This window comes from Tachypleus tridentatus, chromosome 4 (genome assembly GCF_004210375.1).
Source record: "Tachypleus tridentatus isolate NWPU-2018 chromosome 4, ASM421037v1, whole genome shotgun sequence".
Taxonomy (NCBI): domain Eukaryota; kingdom Metazoa; phylum Arthropoda; class Merostomata; order Xiphosura; family Limulidae; genus Tachypleus; species Tachypleus tridentatus.
The window spans coordinates 93131977-93158589 of NC_134828.1; the positions used below are offsets into that span (position 1 = coordinate 93131977).

A 26613-nucleotide genomic window follows, 5' to 3' on the forward strand; every position below is an offset into this window, starting at 1 on the left:
ACTCGGTTTCTAGCGTGGTAAGTTCGCAAACCTATTGCTGTGCCATTGGGGTCACATACGATATGATATAATAAATTAACTTATAATCTTAATTTAAGTAGAACACAATGGTAACAGATTTCACTGAAAGGGGTCACCTATTTTGACCACTCGCATCACTATAAGGTACTGTGTTAATACAAGAAAATATTTTATCATTCTTTCCATTTTATTGGGCTAATTATTCCATGGCATTAGAGATCGTAAATTTTAACACTATGATAATGCTTCAATGATCCCTGTTAACGATTGAGTTAGCCAGTGTGAGAACACTTATCATTCTTTAGAATTTCCATTTATTTCTACCAAGGGCACGTCATAATAGTTCTGCTTAAACGAACATCGTGGTAAAACTGAAGGTTTGAAATAACTGTCATAGCATCCCATACAGTGTCTTAACTACATAGAAAGAAGTTAGTAAAGAGTTAGCATATGATACTGGTATATGCTAGAAGAAATTAATTTAATAGCATTCTGCAAATAAACGTTTATAAAATAAACTGTGTATTTAATTCTATGTATTAAGTTTTGTTGTCACAGCACGGGCACAAAAGCGTGGATAATTGTCAGTATAGCAGAGTGTGTATAAAAGCTTTACGTGATGTTGGTTGGACTCTCTGACAAATTGCTGTAGACTTGAAATGCTCACCAAACACTATAAATTGCATCCTAGATCGTTTATGAATTCTTCGGGACAGAAGGAAGACTGCAAGCACGAGGTGAATGACCGTGTGTAGCTTTGCGCGAAATTCAAAACAAATAAATCTTATAAACCGCAGTACGTGTATAATTAGCATGTTTTTACAGTGGAACCAGTTACAAGAACGACTTCGAAAAATTTGCTTCCCTGAATTCTTAGCCTAAATCTCTATTCATATCCATTTTGTTTTTAACAATTTCTAAGAATTCCTTTATATTTAAGTAATCTTTTTTCCCATTATCTGTTTTCGAATTTTTACATTATCGCAATTATTGATATTTTACAGAGTACCTGATAGCACGATAGCCCACAGGAAAGGCAGCAATTCGACCTTACCTACCACAAGTTCATTCGCCACCCCTATCGAACCTTGTAGATGGATTTAGCCGCAGCCAATAGGATGCATCTAACGCGGCGCCAACATGTTTTTGCAATTTCCCTCTGTTTTTTTTTCAGTAACGGCTAGTTAACCGTTGAAACACACTCGGTTCAAATAAAATTAATTTTTAGTAGATTAACTCTTTATACTTTAATAAGATCTTTTATATGGAATAGGACAAAACGATATTAAATAAAATTATACTAAGCTTGTACCTTCACGACAATAGCCTTTATTTTCTCACCATGTACGTTATAGTTGTACGTTAATAAACGTGAATAATAGATAGTTGTTTTTTTGTAACGTATACCTTGGAGATAAGGGGTTGCTGTAACTGACTTACTCATCGTTGAAGTGCAGTTTTTACCACAGAGTTTGAAGATGTCGCAATGAGCAATGACGCAAGAGAGCGAATCCTTTCGTCAACACATTTTTATTTTTATGGATACAAGTTTTATAAAACTTGTTTTGATAATCGAATAAGGTTTATTCATTTTATATTAATATTTGCATCAAATTATGCTTCACTGCTTGTCTGTGTAGATGCACCAACAGACATATTTTTAAACTTTTTGGAAAAAAAAATCTACTTTGTGTTAGAAGAATGAAAAAATAACATTTCTTTTACTAACTTTTAGGCACTTTTTTGTTAAATTAAGCACAAAGCTACATGTCGGTGTTTGGCCTTGTAAGCCCGCAGACATACCGCTGCGCCACTTGGGTCTTTAGGCACATTTATTTGGAATATAGTCTTATATTTAAAGAAATATATTTTGTTTCTGAAATACGTTCAGAACTATACAAGGGCAATCTACGCTGGCCGTTCTTAATTTTGAAATTACATAAGAGAGGGGAAACATCTAATTAACAGCACTCAGCGCCAACTCTTGAAATTCTCTAATTTAATTGTGTGATCGCATTACTATCTTATCACTATTATAATGCGTATTCGATATCAAAGGACAGAGCATATTTTGTGGAAATGGGCCTCGACTCAAAGATTGGTACATTATTTACTATACGTATACGCCACACCCAAATAAGATATAACTGGAACAGAACAAGATTAAAAAAAGTAAAGAAATATTATACAAAAACAAATGTTTGTATTATTACAACTACTGAAGATTAGAAAATAAGTTTTAATAATACTATTTGAACATTAACTTTATTGTCGGAGAACGTACAACTCAATTCGTACAAGTACGTATTTATTCACATCAGAAAATGACTAAAATTCTTACTAAGCATTTCTGAACGGTAGGGAACAAAAAAATTTAACCCTAATGGGTATACACACACAGATATATACTGCTAAAATATGAAACACTAACAGAAAAATAGCAGTTAATGGGATTGTTTAAACGTTAACTCTTCTAAGAATACTGAGACAAGTTTCCACATTGTATTATATTTCAAACTAATGTTTAATATTCCGGATTAAATTAATTGTTTCTCAATTCCGTGAAAAAAAATTCGTATTTTAAGAAATCTCACATAAAAACGAAAATATTTTCATATGATTACTACACCCGCAGATCGAAGCTACTTGTCATAACTGGTTACAAGGGGTTCTTAATAGCCGATTGCGTCCAGCGTATGTTGTATTTAAATAATTCATGTCCGTTTGTATCTTCTCAGTGACTTGCACGAGTCTCTTTCTGAGCCAAAAAAAATTACTATACAAGATTTTGTAACATTTTATTTCGTAGTGGGTGTGGATTCTTTGACAGCAGAAACCAGCTGGTTGCAGTTCGAGAGCTATTTAAGAACTATAAGATGCGAATATTTCAAGAACTTATTCATTGTCGGCACTTGCAGGAATATGTCTGACGGAATCACTCGTATTAGTACCTTATTTCGCAATGAGATTGAAAACGGTGCGTTTGAAAATCCTTTAACTTTAGGGAAAACCGCCAGTGAAGTAGATAACATTGAAATTATTTCACAGTCGACAGCTTACACACCAGCACCAGTGGGAATACGTCGACGAAGCCGAGAGAATGACTTACAACAGTCTGTGAAAACAAGTGGTATCATCTCTCCTCCAGAAACTCTACCTATCTACGAAGAAAGCGTTGCAGGTTGGAGTCAGTGCAATACCCATGACGCTATCCCTCGACTGGAACATTACGTAATTGAAAAGGAAAAAGGAGTGAGTCGACCGACAATTGAAGAGCTGAGGAACCCCCCGAGCGATAATCAAGTAAGACGTATCTTAAAACAGTTATTTGACCCGGCATGGCCAGATGGGTTAAGGCGTCCGACTCGTAATCTGAAGGTCCCGGGTTCGACTACCCATCGCACCAAACGTGCTCGCACTTTCAATCGTGGGGCGTTATAAACTAACGGTCAATCCCACTATTCGTTGGTAAAATAGTAGCCCAGGAGTTGGCGGTGGGTGGTGATGACTAGCTGCCTTCCCTCCAACACTGCTAAATTAGGGACGGTTAGTGCAGATAGCCCTCGTGTAGATTTGCGCGAAATTCAAAATGAGAAAAAAAGATTAAACAGTTATAGTTTTATATAAAAATGTCATTCCTAATTTTTATGAAATACTAAAGTGCACGGTTATTACTAGTTAATTATTTGTACTTTTTTAAAACTAGTTTTTTTAACGGTATTTATTATTTATCTTTTTTTTTTAATTTCGCGCAAAGCTACACGTGGGCTATCTACGCTAGCCGTCTCTAATTTTGCAGTGTAAGACTAAAGAGAAGGCAACTAGTCATCGTTTTTAACTCTTGTTCATAGAATAGAAGCATTTCTGTAAAATCCTACTTTTCTTTAGTCTATGATTTTATTTCTTACTAATTTCTTTTCTACGAATCACACGAATTCATATTTAATTAAATGCATAAAAGGTAGTTAAAAATACTTCCACTTTTGTCATAAACTTATTTTCTCATAGATATTTATTGAATCTTTGAAGAATGCTAATTATTGGCTAGAAGTAGAGAGAAACCGTTTGTTTGGTTGGTTGGTTTTCAGTTTTGCGCAAAGCTTTGCGAATGCAATCTGCGTTTAACCATCCCTAATTTAACAGTGATAAACTGGAGGGAAGATAACTAGTGAACGCTACTTACAGTGATAAACTAGAGGGATGGTAACTAGTGAACGCTACTTACAGTGATAAACTAGAGGGAAGGTAACTAGTGAACGCTACTTACAGTGATAAACTAGAGGGATGGTAACTAGTGAACGCTACTTACAGTGATAAACTAGAGGGATGGTAACTAGTGAACGCTACTTACAGTGATAAAATAGAGGGAAGGTAACTAGTGAACGCTACTTACAGTGATAAACTAGAGGGAAGGTAACTAGTGAACGCTACTTACAGTGATAAACTAGAGGGATGGTAACTAGTGAACGCTACTTACAGTGATAAAATAGAGGGAAGGTAACTAGTGAACGCTACTTACAGTGATAAACTAGAGGGATGGTAACTAGTGAACGCTACTTACAGTGATAAACTAGAGGGAAGGTAACTGGTGAACGCTACTTACAGTGATAAACTAGAGGGAAGGTAACTAGTGAACGCTACTTACAGTGATAAACTAGAGGGAAGGTAACTAGTGAACGCTGCTTACAGTGATAAACTAGAGGGATGGTAACTAGTGAACGCTACTTACAGTGATAAACTAGAGGGATGGTAACTAGTGAACGCTACTTACAGTGATAAAATAGAGGGAAGGTAACTAGTGAACGCTACTTACAGTGATAAACTAGAGGGATGATAACTAGTGAACGCTACTTACAGTGATAAACTAGAGGGAAGGTAACTAGTGAACGCTACTTACAGTGATAAACTAGAGGGAAGGTAACCAGTCATCATTACTTACAGTGATAAACTAGAGGAAAGGTAACCAGTCATCACTAGTTACCGTCAATTCTTGGGCTCCTCTTTTACCAGGTCCGGCATGGCCAGGTAGTTAAGGCGCTTGACACGTAACTGAGGGTCGCGGGCTCGAATCCCCGTCACCCCAAACATTCTTGCGCTTTCAGACGAGGTAGCGTTATAATGTGACGGTCTATCCACTATTCGTTAGTAAAAGAGTTGGCAGTGGGTGGTAATGACTAGCTGTCTTCCCTCTAGTCTGACACTGCTAAATTAAGGACAGTTAGCGCAGATAGCTCTCCTGTAGCTTTGCGCGAAATTTAAAAACAAACATTCGCTGTTTATGATACTATATGCCAACAAAGGTTATATATATAATATACTAAGGCTTAAAATTAACAGCAGCGTAAGAAATTCCGGTATTTATCATCATAGAAAAGCCATTCAAAGAACACAGATTTCAAAACGGTCTTAAATGACACATTTTCACAGCTCATAATAATCAGGAAATGTATTTGTTATGAATTCTATGGAAGAAATAGTAAATTATGTTAAATACTAACATGCAATACATTAATCTGTTTTCAAAATTTGCGAATGGTCATGTGTTGAACGCAAAGATGATATCTGTAATGTTTTTTCTTTGCTGTTAAATACACAGCTATGTAGTGGATTATCTACTTTGTAGAATATAAGGAACACCCGATGCAAGTTACAGTGTAGCATTATGGCTTGAAGATATATTTAATCAAAGTTTTACACCTGAATATTTATGCATGTTATTAATAAACAGTCTTGTACAAAACTGTTGCACATTTTGCTGCATCAAAGATCATTATTATTAACATGGAATACAAATACACTTAGCTCTGCCAAACTGAGAAATGCTTGTTATATTAAACATCTACATGTATAGTTTATATAATGAGATAGATTATATGGACATCATGAACGATTTATTAGAACACCAAACAATTTTATTAGACACCTATAGAAATATATGTAATTCAGCATTTCATGTATCGCAATAAAACCTCACAAAAACAAATATAATTACAAAATGTAACATATAAATATTATAAATAGCGTCTATAACGTAATATCAGTTCATATTAGACATCCAGTACTTGATGGCTCTTTCTTGTACTCTAGTAACCTTCGCAAGGTGATATAGCATGTTGTCTATAAGGTTATTGATGTAATCCACCGTGATATTTTTCCAACTTGTTACTATAAGTCACTGTAACTCCGCTACAACAGCTGATTTAGGGTTCGTGACTAACAGTTTTCCTGTTCAGTTTTGCTCTACACTTCTTGATAATATTACAATATGGAAACTTTGCTGACCATGGCAATATTGTAACATCTTTCTGGTCAAGATAATATTGTACAATAATCGCACTGATGGCAGTGAAGTTGGCTTTCTGAGACATAAAATTACTGCCAAACCTTGCTCTAGCACATGGCAGAAATATCGTTTCCATGTAATGCCTATAGAAGGTGTTATTGACGTTTTCCCGGAAGATATAAAGAGCAGTTTTCATCATGATGAATAGCTGCTTAAACGTGTACTGCACATTTCCTGTGTGTTCTCTGTGAGAAAGACAGGTTTCACTCATTTGTTCTCTTGGTAAACAATGAACGCAAAGATGACATGTCGCTAGTATCCTTACTGTAAGTTGAAAATGCTATCTTGCTTAAATAACACGATGACGGCAGTGAATTATAATTAATATGGTTCTGCAGATGACCTTTCCTGCGAAATAACCTTGCCAGTATCCTATTTACTGTGCTTCTGGATATCTTTGAATGAACATATTCATACCATTCTCCTCGTAAGGTTTGCAAGACGTCTTTTCACTTTGACATGTTAATTTGATCAAAACGTGGTCATCTCGGGTAGTAGCTTCAGGCGTCTATCAGTAGACTTTTCTGGAACGATGCTCTCTGTAGTCCAATGACGTTTCATTTGGGTAGCTCACTCTTCTGGCAATGTCTGTTTGCTTCATGCCATTTCTGAACAGTCAAACAATTTGACACCCTATAACTTTTAGCACATGATGTTGCATATCTTTCACCAAATACAGTGAAACTGTCTGAACAAAGCGTAGCTATGTTTCGGGAAAGATTATACCAAACGCACACTTCCTTTGTACAAAACAGATGCATATGCTTCTTGTGACGAACAAATTATCAAATTAACTTAAACAGACCAGAATAGCAACTCGTACATGTTTATCCGATCATACGCTACCTTGTTTGTTAATCCTCACGTATTTACTCATTAACCATTCACACAATACAGAACTACGTAAACAATTTGGTCAGATTACTCATTAACCATTCACACAATACAGAACTATGTAAACAATTTGGTCAGATTACTCAGTAACCATTCACACAATACAGAACTATGTAAACAATTTTGTCAGATTACTCATTAACCATTCACACAATACAGAACTATGTAAACAATTTGGTCAGATTACTCATTAACCACTCACACAATACAGAACTATGTAAACAATTTGGTCAGATTACTCATTAACCATTCACACAATACAGAACTATGTAAACAATTTGGTCAGATTACTCATTAACCATTCACACAATACAGAACTATGTAAACAATTTGGTCAGATTACTCATTAACCATTCACACAATACAGAACTATGTAAACAATTTGGTCAGATTACTCATTAACCATTCACACAATACAGAACTATATAAACAGTTTGGTCAGATTACTCATTAACCTTTCACACAATACAGAACTATGTAAACATTTTGGTCAGAGCTTTAATTAAATAACGTAAGATTGAAACTGTCAACTCAAGCATTATTGGAATTTCTAATAATTGTTTAGTTAATTTTTTTAAATCAACATCAAACTTTAGATACATCGTAACAACCATTTATGCTTTTAAACTTTAACAGGACATTTATTACCGTTACGCCCACAGTGTTTCAAAGTAATTCATCTTCATTGCAGTTCGTGGTGCGGAGATACAATGAAGAAGATGGTGAAGAAGATGCGAGTATGTCTTACAAGTTTGGTTGGATTAGAGGAGTATTCGTAAGTATTCATATACTAGATGTAGTCTTAGGCGTTTCCTAATAATCAACGCATTACATGCGGCAATTTTCAAATAATTATTAGAGGAATGTTATTGTTTAAAGGTAATTTCTTCTATTACAATGGAGTTGCTTAAATAAATAATTGTTTTACGCGCTATATTCTTAGTTGGGGTGGAAGGAAAAATACGAAAATAATATTTTCTAATAAATAATACACGAAAAACTCGGCATAGGTTTCATAATATGTCTAAAAAAGATGAAACCGACTACTGCTGGTCTGAACTGTTACTTTACAAGTTCTGTTAGATCATACTTTTCGTATAAATGTTACTGATTATCTAATGCATTACTTAATAAGTGACTGGGTAGAAAACATTCTAAAACGAGGTGACAGAGCTAATTTGTGTGAACTATGTATCTAGCACAGTTCACCAACGTCCCTGTCAGAAATTAAATATAAACGAGTGTCCTTATATGAAACAAAAAACAAACGAGATTGTGGTTATCACTGGATCATATCGTTAGAACATCTACTTAATGGCTATAAATGCAGAAATGTTGGCTATTAATAAAGCAGAATAAAAATTTCAATTATTATGCATTTTTATTTTACATTATTCATCGCAACAGGTAATTCTTGATGTTTATGGGTGAAATATTTTTATTGTGAATTTATAAAATGTAGCACGTGTAGAATGTTTACGTAGAGAACAATTTGAAATATTTTATTGATACAAATTTATCGCACGTTTAAAGGAGCACCTGGAAATATATTTTCTACGTGGGTAATTTAAGTAAATAAAATTTTCTCAAAAGTTTAAAAAAAGGACATGTTTAGACACAGTACTGTGCAAAAGTGTTAAGTTAGTTAGCTAGTTATCACCATTAGATTCCATCTAGGAACATAGGGCCGCAATCGCTTGCGGATTCTTCAACAAGTATTTAAGTGAGTAGGTTGTTAGCCCACTGCACCGAGCCGTCCCTAATTTAGTAGTGTAAGACTAGAGGGAAGGCAGCTAGTCATCACCACCCACCGCCAACTCTTGGGCTACTCTTTTACCAACGAATAGTGGGATTGACCGTCACATTATAACGCCCCTACGGCTGGGAGGGCGAACATGTTTGGCGCGACGCTCGGATTACGAGTCGCACGCCTTACGCGCTTGGCTATGCCAGGCCAAAAGTGTTAAGAGAAGAGAATAATTTTTCATTATTTCAATATTATTGGGTTAATGTTTCTATGCCACTACAGAATATAAACAACAACATCATGGTAATGTTTCACTGATCCATGTTGACAAGTGAATGAGTCAAGGTTTGAAAACAAATTCTTTAGAATTTCCACATATTTTACCAAGAGTATGTCATGAAGACTCCGCTTGAATGAACACGATCACATTTAGGGTCTGAAATAACAGTATGATTGTTTAGGAGATATTTTTAAAGACAGAATAATGGGCCAACGCATGCTCCGTCAGATACTGATTCATCATTGTATACCTAGTGATTTGAGTATTATTGGCAAAGGATTCGACTATCAAAAAGATAGTGACGCCAAACACCCATCTGACCTGTACAGAAATTACTTAACTAAGAAAGAAGCTGCTGGAGTCATCTAAATGTTGCAATGTCCATAGAAGCGTTATCTCAACCCAATTGAACAAATCAGAGATCTGATAGATCAAAGACTTTACAAATAAAACGTTACTTCCAAATGAACTTTATAAGACTGTATTAGACAAACTTGGAGCATAATCCCAAAGGACACTTTGATTAAATATGTTACAACAACGCCTGAAAGACTGTCTGTAGTTATTAAATCAAAAGGAGGACACACAAAATATTAACTATTTGCTGAATTCAACCACTTGCGCTGAGTTTCTGTTGTATTAAAGATGAAGATTAATACAATTTTTATGCTTCACTTTCCACTGATCTATGAAAGTAGCCTAAAATCTAATTTTGCCTTCGCTTTAATACTGTTGGCACACTACTGTAGCAAACTATATAAGTGTGCACTCCTTGGATTTAGGACGAGAGCTCCTTCTTTTAGCACTCGTTCCAGACATCAAATTATTAGCTGTGGATCTTGTAACAGGTTTTCGGCAATAGAAGTTTGTGAATACACTTTCAATAGAGAATTACTTCCATTTTTATTTTATTTTTTTCTAAATTTATTTTGTAAACATTAAGTTGAAGTCGAGAGAAATTTTTCTTAAGCTAACGTTAGTGATAGTGAATCATTTCTGTTTTTCAAGTAGGCGTAAACACAGTACGAAAATGTTTAAATTATTTTCTATCAAGAAAAAGATAAGATATATCACTGATGCCCAAAATACGCTGAAGATTTTAATAGTGGTAATCATATTAAATGTTTTCTCATAAAACATTATGTAAATTAGAGAAACAGCTCATATAGACAGTAGGTATTGCCTTCGTATTCCTATCTTCAATTATTCAACTGCCCCCCAGTGGCTCAGCGGTATGTTTGTGGACTTACAACGCTAAAAATCGGGTTTCGATACCCGTGGCGGGAAGAGCACAGACAGCCCATTGTGTAGCTTTGTGCTTAATTCGAAACAACAACAATTATTCAATTTTTAATAATAACATTTAATGTGATAGTAGTGCAACAATGTTTTCCTATTACATGTATCAAATGTTAATTATGCATCGAAATATTGGTACATTATGTCTTATAAGTACAACATGAATCGAATTTTCGCTATTATTTTAGTTAATTATAGTAAAATTCTGTCTTTTGTACTCTTTTGAATGAGGTATATTTTCTCGCATTTTCTGCAGATCAGATGTTTATTAAACATTTGGGGCGTCATGTTATTTTTGAGGATGGGATGGATGACTGCTCAAGCAGGAATTGGTAAGTGAATTAACAAGATTATACTATGTCTAGCATGTTTCACATTTGTCTAGCGTGTTTCACAAAAATACGTTATTGTAAAAATTAATGTAGTTCAACACATTGAAATTTGGAGCCAAAAGTAAAATTATTACTTAATTTTTCTTTTAATTTAATTTGAGAAGTAAACTTCAATAACTTTAGTTTTAAACTTAAAAATAAGAAAGAGGACACAGTTTCACACTTATATCATGAAAAGACAAAACTTATGTTGTTGTGATTAAGTGTTGCATTAGAACAAATCTGTAAAGAAGTACCCGCAATTTTAACACGTTCACCAAAAGGATATAAAGAGAAATAATGAAGCCCGAAACTTCACAAAATATATCGTGTTGTGAACTAGGTTTTTAATATTTTAATTTAAATATTTTTTTTTATTAAACGGAGTTTTTCATAGCGACGACTCAGCATCTAAAAACGTACTGATTTTTGGTGACATAAAAATGCAACTTAAATACCAGACTTACTGAATCATTAAGTAATCTGTATTCAGTTTAATGTCAGTAAGTTAATTAGAAAGTGAGATTTACTGTGTATGTTTCTCAATGGTTTAGTTATTCAATGTTTTTGTTACCCATCAATTAACGAAGCAATTCTACGAGAAAGTTGTGAGGTAAGTTGGGCGTACATTAGTTTCGGAGCTGTTATTAATAAATTTGTTCTTATAGTATAGCCTACCAGTGAAAGTATCCTGTAAAAGAACGTTATTGAAGAAATAAATTAATTTGTTATCTTTTACTGGAATTGACATGACGTCTTTTTCACAAAATAATCAAAAGATTCTTCCATTGGTAGAATACATCACAACACTGGTATCGGAAGTGGAATTATTTTCATGGAAATAGGATATTACTTTGAAGAATCTTTAAGATGACAACACGAGCAGGAAGTGACATCAAAACATTGCTGTGGATGATTGAATATTTAAAAGACGGTCAAAAAGAAAGTTGTTGTTGTTTTGAATTAAGCACAAAGCTATGCAATGGGCTATCTATGCTCTGCCCACCACGGGTATCGAAACCCGGTTTTTAGCGTTTGTAAGTCTGCAGACATACCGCAGAGCCACCGGGGGGCCAAGAAGAAAGAAACAGAAAATGATGATATAGAAAATGAAAAGAGCAAGATATAAAATCCAGTAAATTAGTGTAAGAAGACAGAAAATTGAGAAAAACGTTAAAATAAAAAGATGTAATATTTCCACAAGGAAATGGGAAGAAACAATGGCTACAGTTGGCACATCTGCAATGTCTAAACTATGAATAACTTCCTAATTTTCACAGTTTTCCAACAAGTGGTCGTTTAGGTGTTCAGGAGACACAGGAGTAATAAAACGTTTGTATTGGACTGAATGTCCACAACGTGTAGAAACACAGCGTAAATCGAAGGAGTAAATAGATACTCAAAATAAACATCATGGGCGGCCACACCAGAGCTGTGTTCGAACAATACTCGGAAGAATTGTTGATGATTTTCTATACCACAAAGTAACAGTGGGTATAGATATATCATGCGTGGTAGATTATTTCACCAAATTGTTGATAGTATGTGTTGTTGTTATCCAGGAAACATAAACTCTAACAAGAACATTCCTTAACGAATTTGTTTCCTTATTTTAAATATGCATGAATTTTCATTCGGATTAGGGATGGAACTTTGTAACAAATTTGCTTGTAAAATGTGTGGCATCTTTGGAATAAAAAAAAAAGATTAGGACAGTAGTCCTTAGTTGACCTTCTGACATCATGCTAGAGAGATACAACTTTACACTTTTAAATAAATTAAACATTTAAGTGGAAGAACGTCGGAAAACATTGAATCAAGATCTTTCACTGCCAGTTATTAGTTATCCAATTGTAATGCATGAATCTATAGACCACACCCTATCATCACTAATGTTTGATAAAGAACTTAGAACATCATTTGACATATGATGTTAATGCTGATAAGACTGGTTTCCATCGAGATGGCATGGTATGGCTGAATAACTGCTACCATAGGTGATAACGAACTTTAAAGGTAAGCAGAAGTTGGTAATGGTCATATGTTGCACTGAACAAAAGTAGATGGTGTGGTTAATAGTATCTACAAATAAAGATGGTCCAAGATCATCCACTATGATCTTTGGTTGAATGTTGGTTAACGAATGACAAGGTGAGTAAAAATAGGCTTAACCTTGAGAGAACTTTCCTAGTAACAGAGATGAAATTGATCATAATGGACAAGAGATCATTCCATTGATATACCATAACCCTTGAAGATGAAAGCCATCTCAAAGACGTTTTGATGTCCAACTTGGTATATTGCTTTATTTATGTGTTGGTATTGTTCATAACATCTTACAATTCAGAAAGGAAGCAGCATTGTAAGTAATATTACAGTTTTTTGACTTTGATGTTTATTTGCTGAAGAGAGTTAATCGTTTTTGTGACACAATATATAGTTTCTGAGTTTCTTTTCAAACGCTTATTTCTGAAGATAGGTCTATCAGTGAATATTCCCTACAATAAACGTTGCTGAAAAAAAAAAATTAATTTGTTATCATTAGGAGTTACGCACTTGGAATTATTCTTATCAAATAATCCACAAGAACTCACCTAACAATAACAAGAATAACAGTATTACGTGTGCGGTCAGGTGATTTCTGTCTACTGAAGCAAAAAAAAAAACAACAAAAAAAACAATTGATTACTCGCTTTACTGAAATCTGCTTGTGATATTAAGTTATTAACACTATTGTCGTGAGAACAGCCCTAGAAGACTTACGGTGCTTTTCAAAAATCAGTTTAATAATTATTATTGTTTGAACTGGCACTTACCCCAATAACTTACTTTAAAATATTAGTACTATAATTTTTATAGAAAAGTTTACTTTAAAGGAAAAACATTTTTTGTTTAAAATATATATTTAAAAAGTAATATGAAAAAAATTGGTATCAGATTATTCATTGAATTTTTGTATGGAAAGCTTAAGTTAATTGGTTAATGGTCATCTTTTAAATAAATCTCAAAATTTAATTTAATTTGTTAAAATCAAGGGTAGAGCTATATTAAATATAAGGTCTGTTATATTTCTTTATGAAATGAAAAAAATGTTTTTATTTATAAACCAATCACGTTTGATGCACGGTAAATATCTGAAGTACAATACATAAGTAGATTTGAAATATCTACAAAAGAAGAAAATAACCTTCTAAAACAAAGGTTAAATCGCAAACTCATAAACCATATCCATATGTATTGTTAATATTGCTTTCAGGTATTAACCATTCAGATGTGTAATTTCTTTGCTATATTAAACAGTTTTGAATATGTAGATCAAATTTACACATGTAAATCACGAGGAAGATTTTAGATCAGGAATTTAGAATTTCATAGACAAAAATATTCGCTGTACTTGACGGAAATGAAAAACAAAATATTGTGGGTGAAGAATAGTAACCGAGACTATTCTTAAAGAGACTTGCAACATGTCATATCTCAACTGTGGTTGGCAAAAGGTGGCGTTTTGTAACAGGCGAGAATCTACGAACGAAGAGGTCAGTAGCAGAAGCAGCTAACATGGCTTCGGGAACAGTACGAAATGTAAGCAAGAATAATTTCTGCCTGGGAAAACAACACAAGCAACGTGTGCCAGGCTTCTTCATGAGTTTAAGAATCACATACCTTAAGTAGCTTGAAAATGAAACCGATGTTCATGTTATTCTATACAAAGACATACCAGTTAAATTCGAGGAAAGAAACCTTTGTGGAGTTTTTCGTGTTTTCGCTTTGAAACGGGTACCGAGAACAAACATCTTTTTACACTAGACGTATTACGGAAATCGAGAAAGAGTTGAGGAGATTCCGACGTAATAGCCTTATGAAGGAGACCCTTGCGATGGAAACTACATTTAAAGCTGCTGTAATGTTACAGAGTTGTTGGACAGAGCATAACTGAACGTGGTGATATGGAATATAACGACGTGGTGGGGCTCCAAAACCGTTTTAATGTTGCGTACTCAGTCTTTGTATAACTTTTTTCCCTTGTTGAATGTTAAGAAGGTAACAGTAAGCATTTAAACCAATGAAAATTAATTTGAAATTTCGAATTTTTCGAACTTGCAGGGTTATCTATTGTGATAGTGCTTGTGGCTACCATTGTAACTGGTTTAACAACAATGTCTATGTCTGCTATCTGCACCAATGGCGAAGTGAAAGGAGGTTAGTAGATAATATACAGTTTTTTGGATTAGATGTAAAGAGATAAATACATTAGCATCTTGTAGTTTCAAGTCATTTTATTACTTCTAGTTTCGTCTTCAGCTTACTCATCATGTTGACGAATAGTATATAATAGTATACATTTCTCAAGTATGATAATGATGGAAACATGCAATAAAGGAGGCAAATACGTTATAAATTATTCTATAATGAAAACTATAAACAAACTGATAAGGCAGTAATAGGAGAGAAACTTAGGTAAATTCGTCACGAGTCTGACGAATCAGAAATAAACGACGTTTAGAAATCTTAGAACTGTCCATTAGGCCCGCTTTGATGACGTTGTCAGTGACACATTTGACAATAAGAATTCCTGTCTAGCTAGCTGCATTTTAAGAACGGTCAAATGAAAAGCTTATAAATCACAACACACGAATAGCCTTAAGCCTAAATTTCTGTGAAAACAGGTCAATTCTTTAAATGTATGTTGCTTAGGAAGTGGAAAAGTTGATACTGACGTGATGCTGATAATACATTTGAGGCCATGTTTTTTTTACTTGTTTCTAAATACTTTAGATCGCCATATAAAGTGACGTAACTACATATGTCTTTTTGTGGGATAATGCACAGTAAAATAGGGTAGAGTGAACTTTATTACGGCTGAGAAAAGAATTTACAATATCTTCATCAAGATATTTCACACACAAATAAAACACTTAAATTCTCTTGACTATAAGAGTATTATATTAGGCAACTGGTTAACTCAGGAATACATGAATGATACAAATCAGTAAAAACCTATGTGGTGGGCAGAGCACAGATACACCAGTGTGGAGCTTTGCACTGAACAACAAACAAAACTAATAAACACGAGATAGGTTTAGAAAGTGGCTAAGAACAGGTGCTTTAGGTACGGTGGTATAGGGAAATGTTGAATGAGAGAATATATTTTTATCATTAATTATCATACTTTTATGGGATGACAAATTGTATGCTCAAAATATTTACGAAATGTTTGTGTAATGAGAGGTTGATTAATTAGACATTCTAGAACGTGTCAAACTTTATTATAGAAATGACAGAACAACAGGGTTATCCTGATTAGGATAATTAAGAGTTCTTATAATCTATTAATTTAGATCAAAACGGATGTTGGGAAGGTAATCTATGATGATAAGAAAAATTTCATACAGGAAATGAATTTTCGGCAGCAATTGCATATTGTGTGTACATGTGTTAAATAACCAAATCAAAGACCATAATATTCAGGTATAGTTGACACGAATTTTGAATTACTTACCAAAAGTAAGACATCTAGACAGAATAAATCGCTAGCATTTAGAACAGTAGCGTGTGATTGACTGTCACATTTATAACGCTCCCACGAATTAAAACGCGAATTTGTTCAGTGACGTAATGTCTTTAACCCCCATATACTTCGATTCGCAGCATGATATGTTAAGCACTAATCACACCCGGTGCAATTTCCCATACTATAAAAAAACGTTTTCAATGCTGAAAACAATAATCTGAGGGCTGTGGGTTCGAATCCCAGTCATACCAAACACACTTGTCCTTTCAGCCGTGTGGATGTTATTATAAAGTGAAGGTCAATCCCATTATCCGTTGGTAAAATGTAGTTCAGGTGGTAGGTGATAATGACCAGCTTCCTTCCCTCTAGCCCCCTAGTGGCACAGCTGTTTGTCTCCGCACTCACACCGCTAGAAACCGGGTTTCGATATGTGTAGTGGGCAGAGCACAGATGGCCTATTGTGTAGCTTTTTGCTTAAGTCTAAATAAACAAACAATCCTTCCCTCTAGTCTTACACTGCTAAATTAGGGATAGCTAGCACAGATAGCCCTCGTGTAGATTTGCACGAAATTCAAAAACAAACAACCAAACAAAATAAGAAAGAAAACTTTTCATTAATTTAACCACACAGTTCAGGATTTTAAACACAATTGAAGAGCTTTATCAGTAGTTGTAGTTAATAGTTGGCTTCCAAACATTGAACTAAAATTTAATATGATGAACGATTAATAAATGAAATCAGAGACTGGAGTATGAAAAAGTATTCGCTATCGAATCTCTACAAGAGAATTACGTAAAAAGAAGGAAAAGCTAAACAATGAATCGAGATTCAATGAACCAATATTTTTAGCTTAGCTTGCAATAAATTATGTCAAATGATTGGACTTTTAGAATGAACATAAATGTATCAAATTAAGATGCGAATTTGATTAGTTTAACGACATTAGGTGTAATAAAGTCCTCCGCTGTAGTCTACAGATTTGCAACTCTAAAATCAGAGGTTCAATTCCCCTTGGTGGATCCACCGCTAGTACAGCGGTAAGTCTAGGGGTTTAAAACCCTAAAATCAGGGGTTCGATTCCCATTGGTGGACTCAGAAGACATATTGATGTGGCTTTGCTATAAGAAAACAAACACGCACCTCTGTGGACTCAGCAGATAGCCCGATGTGGCTTTGTTATAAGACAAAACACAATACAAACACACTTTTGCCGATTAATAATTTAAAAGGAAATAATGTGTTTCTATAATAATTAACGAACAATTCTAAACGACTTGTAAAAACAAAAGGATTATCACCATTAATAAGACGAGAACAGAAAGATTTGTTTTAAGAGCTGCTTGTTGAGAGAATTAATTATTTCTTCAAGGTTTCATGCACAGCCACAGTTCTTCATAAGAAAGCACCTAAAATAACTTAGCAAGTAAACTTGTTATATTTATATTTCTTTATATTATATTTTCAGCTTTACCTTTCTTTATTTTCATCTTTAGTTTGGTTTGATTTGTTTTGGATTTTGCGCAAAGCTACACGAGAGCTATCTGCGCTAGCCGTCCCTAATTTAGCAGTGTAAGACTAGAGGGAAGGCAGCTGGTCATTACCACCCAACGCCAACTCTTGGGCTACTCTTTTACCAACGAATAGTGGGATTGACCGTCACATTTTAACGCCCCCATGGCTGAAAGAGCGAGCAGGTTTGGTGCGACGGGGATTCGAACCCGTGACCCTAAGATTACGAGTCGAACGCCTTAACCACCTGGCCATGCCAGGTCCCATTTTCATCTTTATCTAAAACCGTATTGTAACCGTTAAACAACTATTCCACACTACAATATCGAATAATAAAACAAGCGCAATGTGATAATATCATTCATAAACCAGAATTGATTCAGTTTACTATGTAGTGAGTTAAAGGCATTTAAAAATACATAAATATTATGTCGACATTTTATAAAGTGGAGATACTGATTAGCTATTTTCTATATAGGGGGCTCATTCTTTTTGATTTCGAGAACACTGGGTCCAGCATTTGGAGGATCAATTGGGATTATTTTTTCTTTTGCAAATTGCGTTGCTGTAGCCATGCATATCGTAGGAGCAGCAGAAACTGTTCGAGACTTACTTAAGGTAAGTTATAAATTTAATTTTAAAAATATCACGCACTTAGGGGAATAGTGTAACTTTTACTAATCTATCAGAGTAATTGTTTTATTTACAAAAGCTTCAGAATTTTTTTTTAAGCCACAGAATCCATGAGCTACTTTTTCACAATAAATTTTTAAGCCAACGTTTGTTTGCTTGGAGTTAATCAAAATAGGTTGTCTGTGCACTGACCGCCACCACGGCTATCGAAAGCCGGTTTTTAGTGTTGTAAGTCTGCAGATACACTGCTGTGGTACTGGAATCAAGTGATTGTAATTCAATAAATTGTATAAGCAAAACAAACTGTCTTTGAACTTCTCAAGTACTTGTTTATTTTAGAAGCATGGTTATAATTAATGATATATATTTACAAGATAATTAAAAATTGGTAATTTGGAAAGGTGAATATGGATCGTCAAAAACTTACAAGAACTAATTAAAAGAAAATAGGACAAATATTATATTTTCAAGCCTACGAATAGGAACTTTAAAAACTTAATAGGCTGAAAGAAGTGTCCAAATTATTTTTTCAAGCGAGAAGTCCATATTTTGATTCCATTTCGAAGTCTTTATTTTGGTAGCGAAAAATAAGAAACTAGAAAATTTAAATGGTAGTAATCTCGACTTTCAAGAAGTAACTTAAAATTAGCCATACAACATTTGCGACAGTTTTTTTAGTCGCTGGGCACAGATTTTGGACCAATATACCTAGCTGTTTTAGCTGTGGACTTTGGTGTTTGAATAAATTCGAAGAGAAATGTGGGGGACCCCTCGCTAGTACAGCGGTATGTTTCCGGATTTACAATGCTAAAATCAGGGGTTCGATTCCCCTCGGTGGGCTGAGGAAATAGAAAAACACAAAGCACAAAAGTAACGGTTAAAAACTCAAATTTTTTCCCTCTTTTTCCAAAATCAAAATAGAAACAGCTCCATGACCTGCACAAGAGTTTTCTGGTAGTTTTGTTCAGGTTTTTTTTTCTGTAGGCTTGCGAATAATAAGGATACGAAAGACAAATGGATGAATTTTGTCTAAAAATAAAAGAAAAATTAAACTATCTCGCTATTATCAATATTTTAGCATCTTTACGTCTTGAGCGCTGTTTCCAGAACAGATATGCTTTATAAGATGGTACGATTTGTTAGATCAAATTCCTGGGCTGTTACTATGACTCAATGTGTAGTTTTGTGATTAATAACAATCCAACCGAAATATATGTATATTGTCCAAGCATGATAAAGGTAACTTTTTCTAATGAAGCCAATACACTTCAGGAACATCCATACATAATATTTTTCGTTCTCAAGATGAACAACGTAGGAATAGTTGAAAACCCTAGTGGAACCAATGACGTTCGTATCGTTGGAATTATTCTTCTATTTCTTATGACATCAATTACTTCAATCGGAATGGCTTTCGAAAACAAGGTAAATGTTTAAATATTTAACATTTCAAAAATAATTAAAAAAATTAATTCAGGTTTTTCTTCCCCAAGAAAACTGCCTAACCTTTAAAATATATAAAATTTTGGTATTACACACCTTATAGACGAATGGTTAAATTGTGTTAAATAATTTGTTTTAGCAACAAATTAAACGTCACTGTTCCTTAAATGATGTTTACGTAACGTCAGCGAGAATTTTGTTTTGTTGCAAGTTTTCTTCAGAAATGTAATATATATATATTTAATATATATATAGATTTAATAATATATATATATATATATGGATAAATTTTTATTTATTTATCTGGCTTTTATAAATATAAGTGAGTCCTTATAACTCTCTGTTTCGTGCTGCTTTTTAGTTAAATAGATATTTTGTTTATTTAGTGGAAACAATATAAACTGTAATGCATGTTCAGAGGTTTAGGAGGTTTGAATCAACTGTTGATTAGTTCGAACTTGATAAAAACATCAACTATTAGAGATACAGTTTCTTTTCTCTGTGTGCCCTCTGTACAAGGATAAATAGTGAATTTTCGTTTAACGCAATTTTTCAGGCACAGATTTTCTTGCTAATCATTCTACTAACTGCGCTAATGGATTACTACGTAGGGGCATGTCTGAACCCTACACTGGAGCAAACGGCTAAAGGATTTGTTGGTTGGAATTGTAAGTAACCTTTTCAATATTGTAACGTATAATGATTAGTTATTTACCTCAATTAATACGGTTTTGCTTTCTAAATGGCACATTGTCTCTAAATGAATTACGTCTCTACATGTTTGTTATGATAAAAAACACACTTAAATTAAGTCATGAAGGAAAAAGGAGAAAATTTTTATAATAACCTGAACCATGAATTCTCCATTAGAATAACAGAAACGATCTTACAAATATATGTTTGTTACTAATTTTAAATTGAATATTTACTTAATAAACATTGTAAATGTACTTTATATATGTATATTTATTTATTGGCATTGGACAATAAATCGAACTCGTTATTCTGTAAAGATTTTCTATACCCGTGTTAATTGACTACAGTTATTTCGATATTTTTAATGTAGTTATTTCATATATATTTATTGTATAGTTGTTTAATACGCGCTCAAGTATTTGAGAAAGGAAGCACATTATATCAACGACTTATAAGTATCATAAAGTGATTCATTTTTTGGGACAATATTCTTTCTTCTACTGGTATGAAGAAGGCAGGCCAATGTTGGGATAAGGTTCTTTTCTTTCACTGGTATGAAAAAGCCAGGCCAATGTTGAGATAAGGTTCTTTTCTTCTACTGGTGTGAATGAGGCAGGCCAATGTTGGGATAACGTTCTTTCTTCTACTGGTATGAAGAAGGCAGGCCAATGTTGGGATTATGTTCTTTTCTTTCACTGGTATGAAGAAGCCAGGCCAATGTTGAGATAAGGTTCTTTTCTTCTACTGGTGTGAATGAGGCAGGCCAATGTTGGGATAACGTTCTTTCTTCTACTGGTATGAAGAAGGCAGGCCAATGTTGGGATAACGTTCTTTTCTCTACTGGTATGAAGAAGGCAGGCCAATGTTGGGATAACGTTCTTTTCTTCTACTAGTATGAAGAAGGCAGGCCAATGTTGGGATAACGTTCTTTTCTTCTACTAGTATGAAGAAGGCAGGCCAATGTTGAGGTAACGTTCTTTTCTTCTACTGGTATGAAGAAGGCAGGCCAATGTTGGGATAATGTTCTTTCTTCTACTGGTATGAAGAAGGCAGGCCAATGTTGGGATAATGTTCTTTTCTTCTACTAGTATGAAGAAGGCAGGCCAATGTTGGGATAACGTTCTTTCTTCTACTGGTATGAAGAAGGCAGGCCAATGTTGGGATTATGTTCTTTTCTTCTACTGGTATGAAGAAGGCAGGCCAATGTTGGGATAACGTTCTTTTCTCTACTGGTATGAAGAAGGCAGGCCAATGTTGGGATAACGTTCTTTTCTTCTACTAGTATGAAGAAGGCAGGCCAATGTTGGGATAACGTTCTTTTCTTCTACTAGTATGAAGAAGGCAGGCCAATGTTGAGGTAACGTTCTTTTCTTCTACTGGTATGAAGAAGGCAGGCCAATGTTGGGATAATGTTCTTTCTTCTACTGGTATGAAGAAGGCAGGCCAATGTTGGGATAATGTTCTTTTCTTCTACTAGTATGAAGAAGGCAGGCCAATGTTGGGATAACGTTCTTTTCTTCTACTAGTATGAAGAAGGCAGGCCAATGTTGGGATAATGTTCTTTTTTCTACTGGTATGAAGAAGGCAGGCCAATGTTGGGAAAACGTTCTATCTTCTACTGGTATGAAGAAGACAGGCCAATCTATTGACGAAGCATGTAGCATGTTCCTCCCCACTAGAATATCATATCACTTCATTATGTTCATAAATCGTTGGTTGCTAACTTATTATTATAAGCTTGACTATTCAATATTTGTGATTCTCTTATATGTGATAAATCATCAAGAACCGAATCATTATGATTAAAGCGAATCTTTTATCAGTTTTCTTGGAATTGTTTCGTAAGTTTTTTGCTGTTTTTTTCGCAGACTTTGAACAGCAATGAAAAAAAACATGTAGGTTTTTCTCTTCATCTTTGCAATAATATTGCTGACATATTTTAAAACATTGTAATTATCTATCACACCTGTCCCCCGCTAGTCCAGCAGTATGTCTTCGGATTTACAACGCTAAAATCAGGGGTTCGATTCCCCTCGGTGGGCTCAGCAGATAGCCCGATGTGGCTTTGCTGTAAGAAAATACATACAAACACATACCTATCAGACCAATAGCTATTTAGACAATCCGTTTATTCATTTCAAGTTCAAAGGTTGTGAATAATCTGTGATGGGTTTACACTACTTAAATGATGACAACACGGAAAAATTCTGTCTAACTGATGTGACTGGTTACATACACTGCTGGCCAAAATCTTAAGGCCAATGAACATAAAGAAAAAATATGCATTTTACGTTGTTAGGCTCAACCACTTACTTGAGTAGAGCTTTGAAAGATGACAATAAGAAAATGGAAAATAAAAATAAAAAACATTTGCAGTATTTAATAAAGAAAATGTGAACACTGGGAAATTAGCCTAAATATTAGCTTGTCAAAAGTTTAAAACCACACTGAAATGAAGCGATAATCGGTAAACACGTAACGAAATTTAGTCACTTGTGTTCAAGCATTAGCGTTGTCAACATCTCCCACTGACATCTCCTGTGTTATATTGGGTAAAAACATGGCAAAGGCTAAAAGATGAGTTTGAACGCAGCAAAATTGTCGAGTTGCAAAAGCAAGGTCTCTCAACGTGCCATCGCTGGTGAGATTGGGCGTAGTAAAACTGTTGTTGCAAATTTCTTAAAAGACCTCGAGGGATACGGAACACTAATTTCAAGTGATAGGCCCAAGAAAATTTCGCTGGCATTGAGTAGGAGAATTCGACGGGTTGTCCGACAAGACACCAGCCGATCGTCGAACCAGATTAAGGCCCTTACTGATGCAAAATGCAGCTCAAGAACAATAAGACGGCATGTACGAGAGAAAGGCTTTGAAAACCATAAATGTCTTCAAAGGCTACACCTCCTTTCACATCACGAAACAGCTCGGTTAAACTTTGCTGAGAAGCACCGAACGGGACGTAGAAAAGTGGAAGAAGGTTTTGTTCTCTGATGAGAAAAAAATTTAACCTGGATGGTCCAGATGGCTTCCAACGTTACTGGCACGATAAGGATATCCCACCGGAGACATTTTTTACACGAAACATTGGAGGAGGTTCCATCATGATATGGGGTGCTTTCTCCTTTCATGGAACATTGGAGCTTCAGGTTATACAGGGGCCTCAAACAGTAGCTGGCTACAATGGCATGTTGGAGAGTGCATCCTTATTGAGTGAAGGCCCTTGCTTGTGTGGAAATGACTGGATCTTTCAGCAGGACAACTCTGCAATCCACAATTCCTGCAGGACACAAACATTTTCATGGCAAATAAAGTGATTCTTTTGGATCATCCAGCGTGTTCGCCCGAACTGATCTCCATTAAAAACGTTTGGGGTGGATGGCAATGGAAGTCTATAGAAATGGACACCAATTTCAAATGGTGCATGATCTTCATGAAGCCATATTTACTATTTGGAATAACATTCCAGTCAGCCTTCTGCAAATTCTTGTATCGACCATTCCGAAGAGAATGTTTGAAGTTATTTGCAATGACGGCCATGCAACTCACAACTGAGACCTCTTGTTTGGCATTTCCTACCCTGTTCCGGACTTCTTTTTGTTATGGTTTTAAACTTTTGACCAGCTAGTATTTACGCTAATTTCATAGTGTTTACATTTTCCCTATTAAATGCTAAAAAGTGTTTTTTATTTTCCCTTTTTTATTTCATCTTTCGAAGCTCTATTCAAATAAATGGTTGAGTCTAACAACGAAAAATGCATATTTTTTCTTTATGTTCATTAACCTTAAGATTTTGCCCATCAATGTACCTCTTTAAAGCGACAAGTTTTGAATTCCATACAGTAAAGGTATTTTTTATCCAAAGCTATCGAGCAAATACAAATGATTACTAGCTTTCTTAATTACCCGGACAAGGATACCACTGTTCGCTTTGTTGGTGATATTCGACAGTAAATATTTTAGATGGATAGTAAAGATGAATAATGAATTCTCCATTTTAATTAAAGAAAATTGTGTGTGGGTTTTCTTACAGCAAAGTTGCGGCAGGTTATCTGCTGAGTATACCGATAGGAATTGAACTCCTGATTTTATCGTTTGTAAATCCTTAGACTTAACGTTATGCCAGCTGGGGATTAAAGACTAGATCTGGCAAATATATTTCTCTGTTTGGCTTGACTTTAAGAGTTTCTTTTGCTGTACCCTTTGAATTTCACGAAACTTACACGAGGGTATCTGCGCTAACTGTTCCTAATTTAATAAAATACAACTAGAAGGAAGGAAGCTAGTCATTAGTATCCACCGCCTACTTTTGGGCTACTCTTTTACCAGTTAGTAGTGGGATTGACCGTCACATAAAACGCCCCCATGGATGAAAGGGCTCGTTCTTTCAGCTGTATGAGCGTTATAAAGAGACAATTAATCCCAATATTTGTTGGTAAAAGAGCAGCCAATAGTTGACGGTTGGTAGTGATGACTACTTGCCTTCCCTCTAGTCTTATACTGCTAAATTAGGGACGAGTAACGCAGATCGTCTTCGTGTAGCTTTGCGGGCAATTCAAAACAACCAAACAAATCTTTCCCTGGAACGTCGTGTGCTTTGACTATTACACTGTTTAGTAGTATAGCTGTATGAATATTTCCCTTGGAAAGGGTTAGCGAATAACTCTTAGCGATGAGATATTCTTGGCAGTATTACACGCCGAATGTTTGTTTGTTTGTTTGTTTTTGAATTTCGCACAAAGCCACTCGAGGACTATCTGTGCTAGCCGTCCCTAATTTAGCAGTGTAAGACTAGAGCTAAGGCAGCTAGTCATCACCACCCACCGCCAACTCTTGGGCTACTCTTTTACCAACGAATAGTGGGATTGACTGTCACATTATAACGTCCCCACGGCTGAAAGGGCGAGCATGTTTGGCGCAACGGGGATGCGAACCCGCGTCCCTCAGATTACGACACGCCGAATGATTTGGAATTCACTGTGAAACAAACGTTTGTTTATATATGTGTATACACTAAACGTGTCATGCATGGCATTAAGTCCAGTTTACTGTAATGACGTGGCAGCGTATTAATACATGCAAACATTTCTTAAAACGTGTGACCTATTGTATTCCACATATCGATGTTAAATGGACCGTGAAAAAGAAGACTTAATTTGTTGTCAAATATTACGATGTTGTACGAGAACAAAACTAATTTAAACTATTTTGAGCATTGTGAGCTATTTTGTGGCTACGAAACGATAATGGATTTGGATAAACAGCTATTCTTATAATTATTACTAGTTATTCATATGTTTATTGGTTAATAATGTCCTTTTCGCTTCATGAGGGTTTTCAATGTTTTTTTTTTTTTTCTTTTTTTTAGTGACTGTTGGAACAGAAAATTTTGGTCCAGACTTTAGAGGAGTGGATTTCTTCACTGTTTTTGCTGTGTTTTTTCCCTCTGTCACGGGGATTTTAGCAGGGGCTAATATCTCAGGTGACTTGAAGGTAAGTTTGTCTCACTAAAGGTGTACAGGTGACTTGAGGGTAGATTCGTCTTACTAAAGGTGTACAGGTGACTTGAGGGTACATTCGTCTTACTAAAGGTGTACAGGTGACTTGAGAGTATGTTCGTCTTACTGAAGATGTACAGGTGACTTGAGAGCATGTTCGTCTTACTAAAGGTGTACAGGTGACTTAAGAGTATGTTTGTCTTACTGAAGGTGTACAAGTGGCTTGAGGATACGTTCATCTTACTGAAACTATACAAGTGACTTGAGGGTACGTTCATCTTACTGAAACTATACAAGTGACTTGAGGGTACGTTCATCTTACTGAAATTACACAGGTGACTCGAGGGTACGTTTGTCTCACTAACCTGA

The 26613-nt window shown here is 35.0% G+C and overlaps 1 protein-coding gene across 4 annotated transcripts in view; it reads left to right on the plus strand.

Annotated features, from left to right (window-relative positions):
- Positions 1-1952: 1952 nt before the first annotated feature.
- LOC143249703 (solute carrier family 12 member 2-like) overlaps positions 1953-26613 on the plus strand; it is a 54916-nt gene continuing 30255 nt past the window's right edge. Inside the window, exons 1-8 of one of the 4 annotated variants that reach the window (XM_076500012.1) lie at positions 1953-3324; positions 7950-8033; positions 10841-10916; positions 15060-15155; positions 18456-18595; positions 19916-20035; positions 20610-20721; positions 26115-26239. In XM_076500012.1, the coding sequence (XP_076356127.1) occupies positions 2944-3324; positions 7950-8033; positions 10841-10916; positions 15060-15155; positions 18456-18595; positions 19916-20035; positions 20610-20721; positions 26115-26239 (1134 nt within the window). In that variant the 5' untranslated portion in view covers positions 1953-2943. Of the gene's footprint in view, positions 3325-7949; positions 8034-10840; positions 10917-12901; positions 12972-13001; positions 13107-13695; positions 13720-15059; positions 15156-18455; positions 18596-19915; positions 20036-20609; positions 20722-26114; positions 26240-26613 lie in introns of those variants that run through there. The other 3 variants (XM_076500013.1, XM_076500015.1, XM_076500014.1) reach the window with 3 other exon arrangements.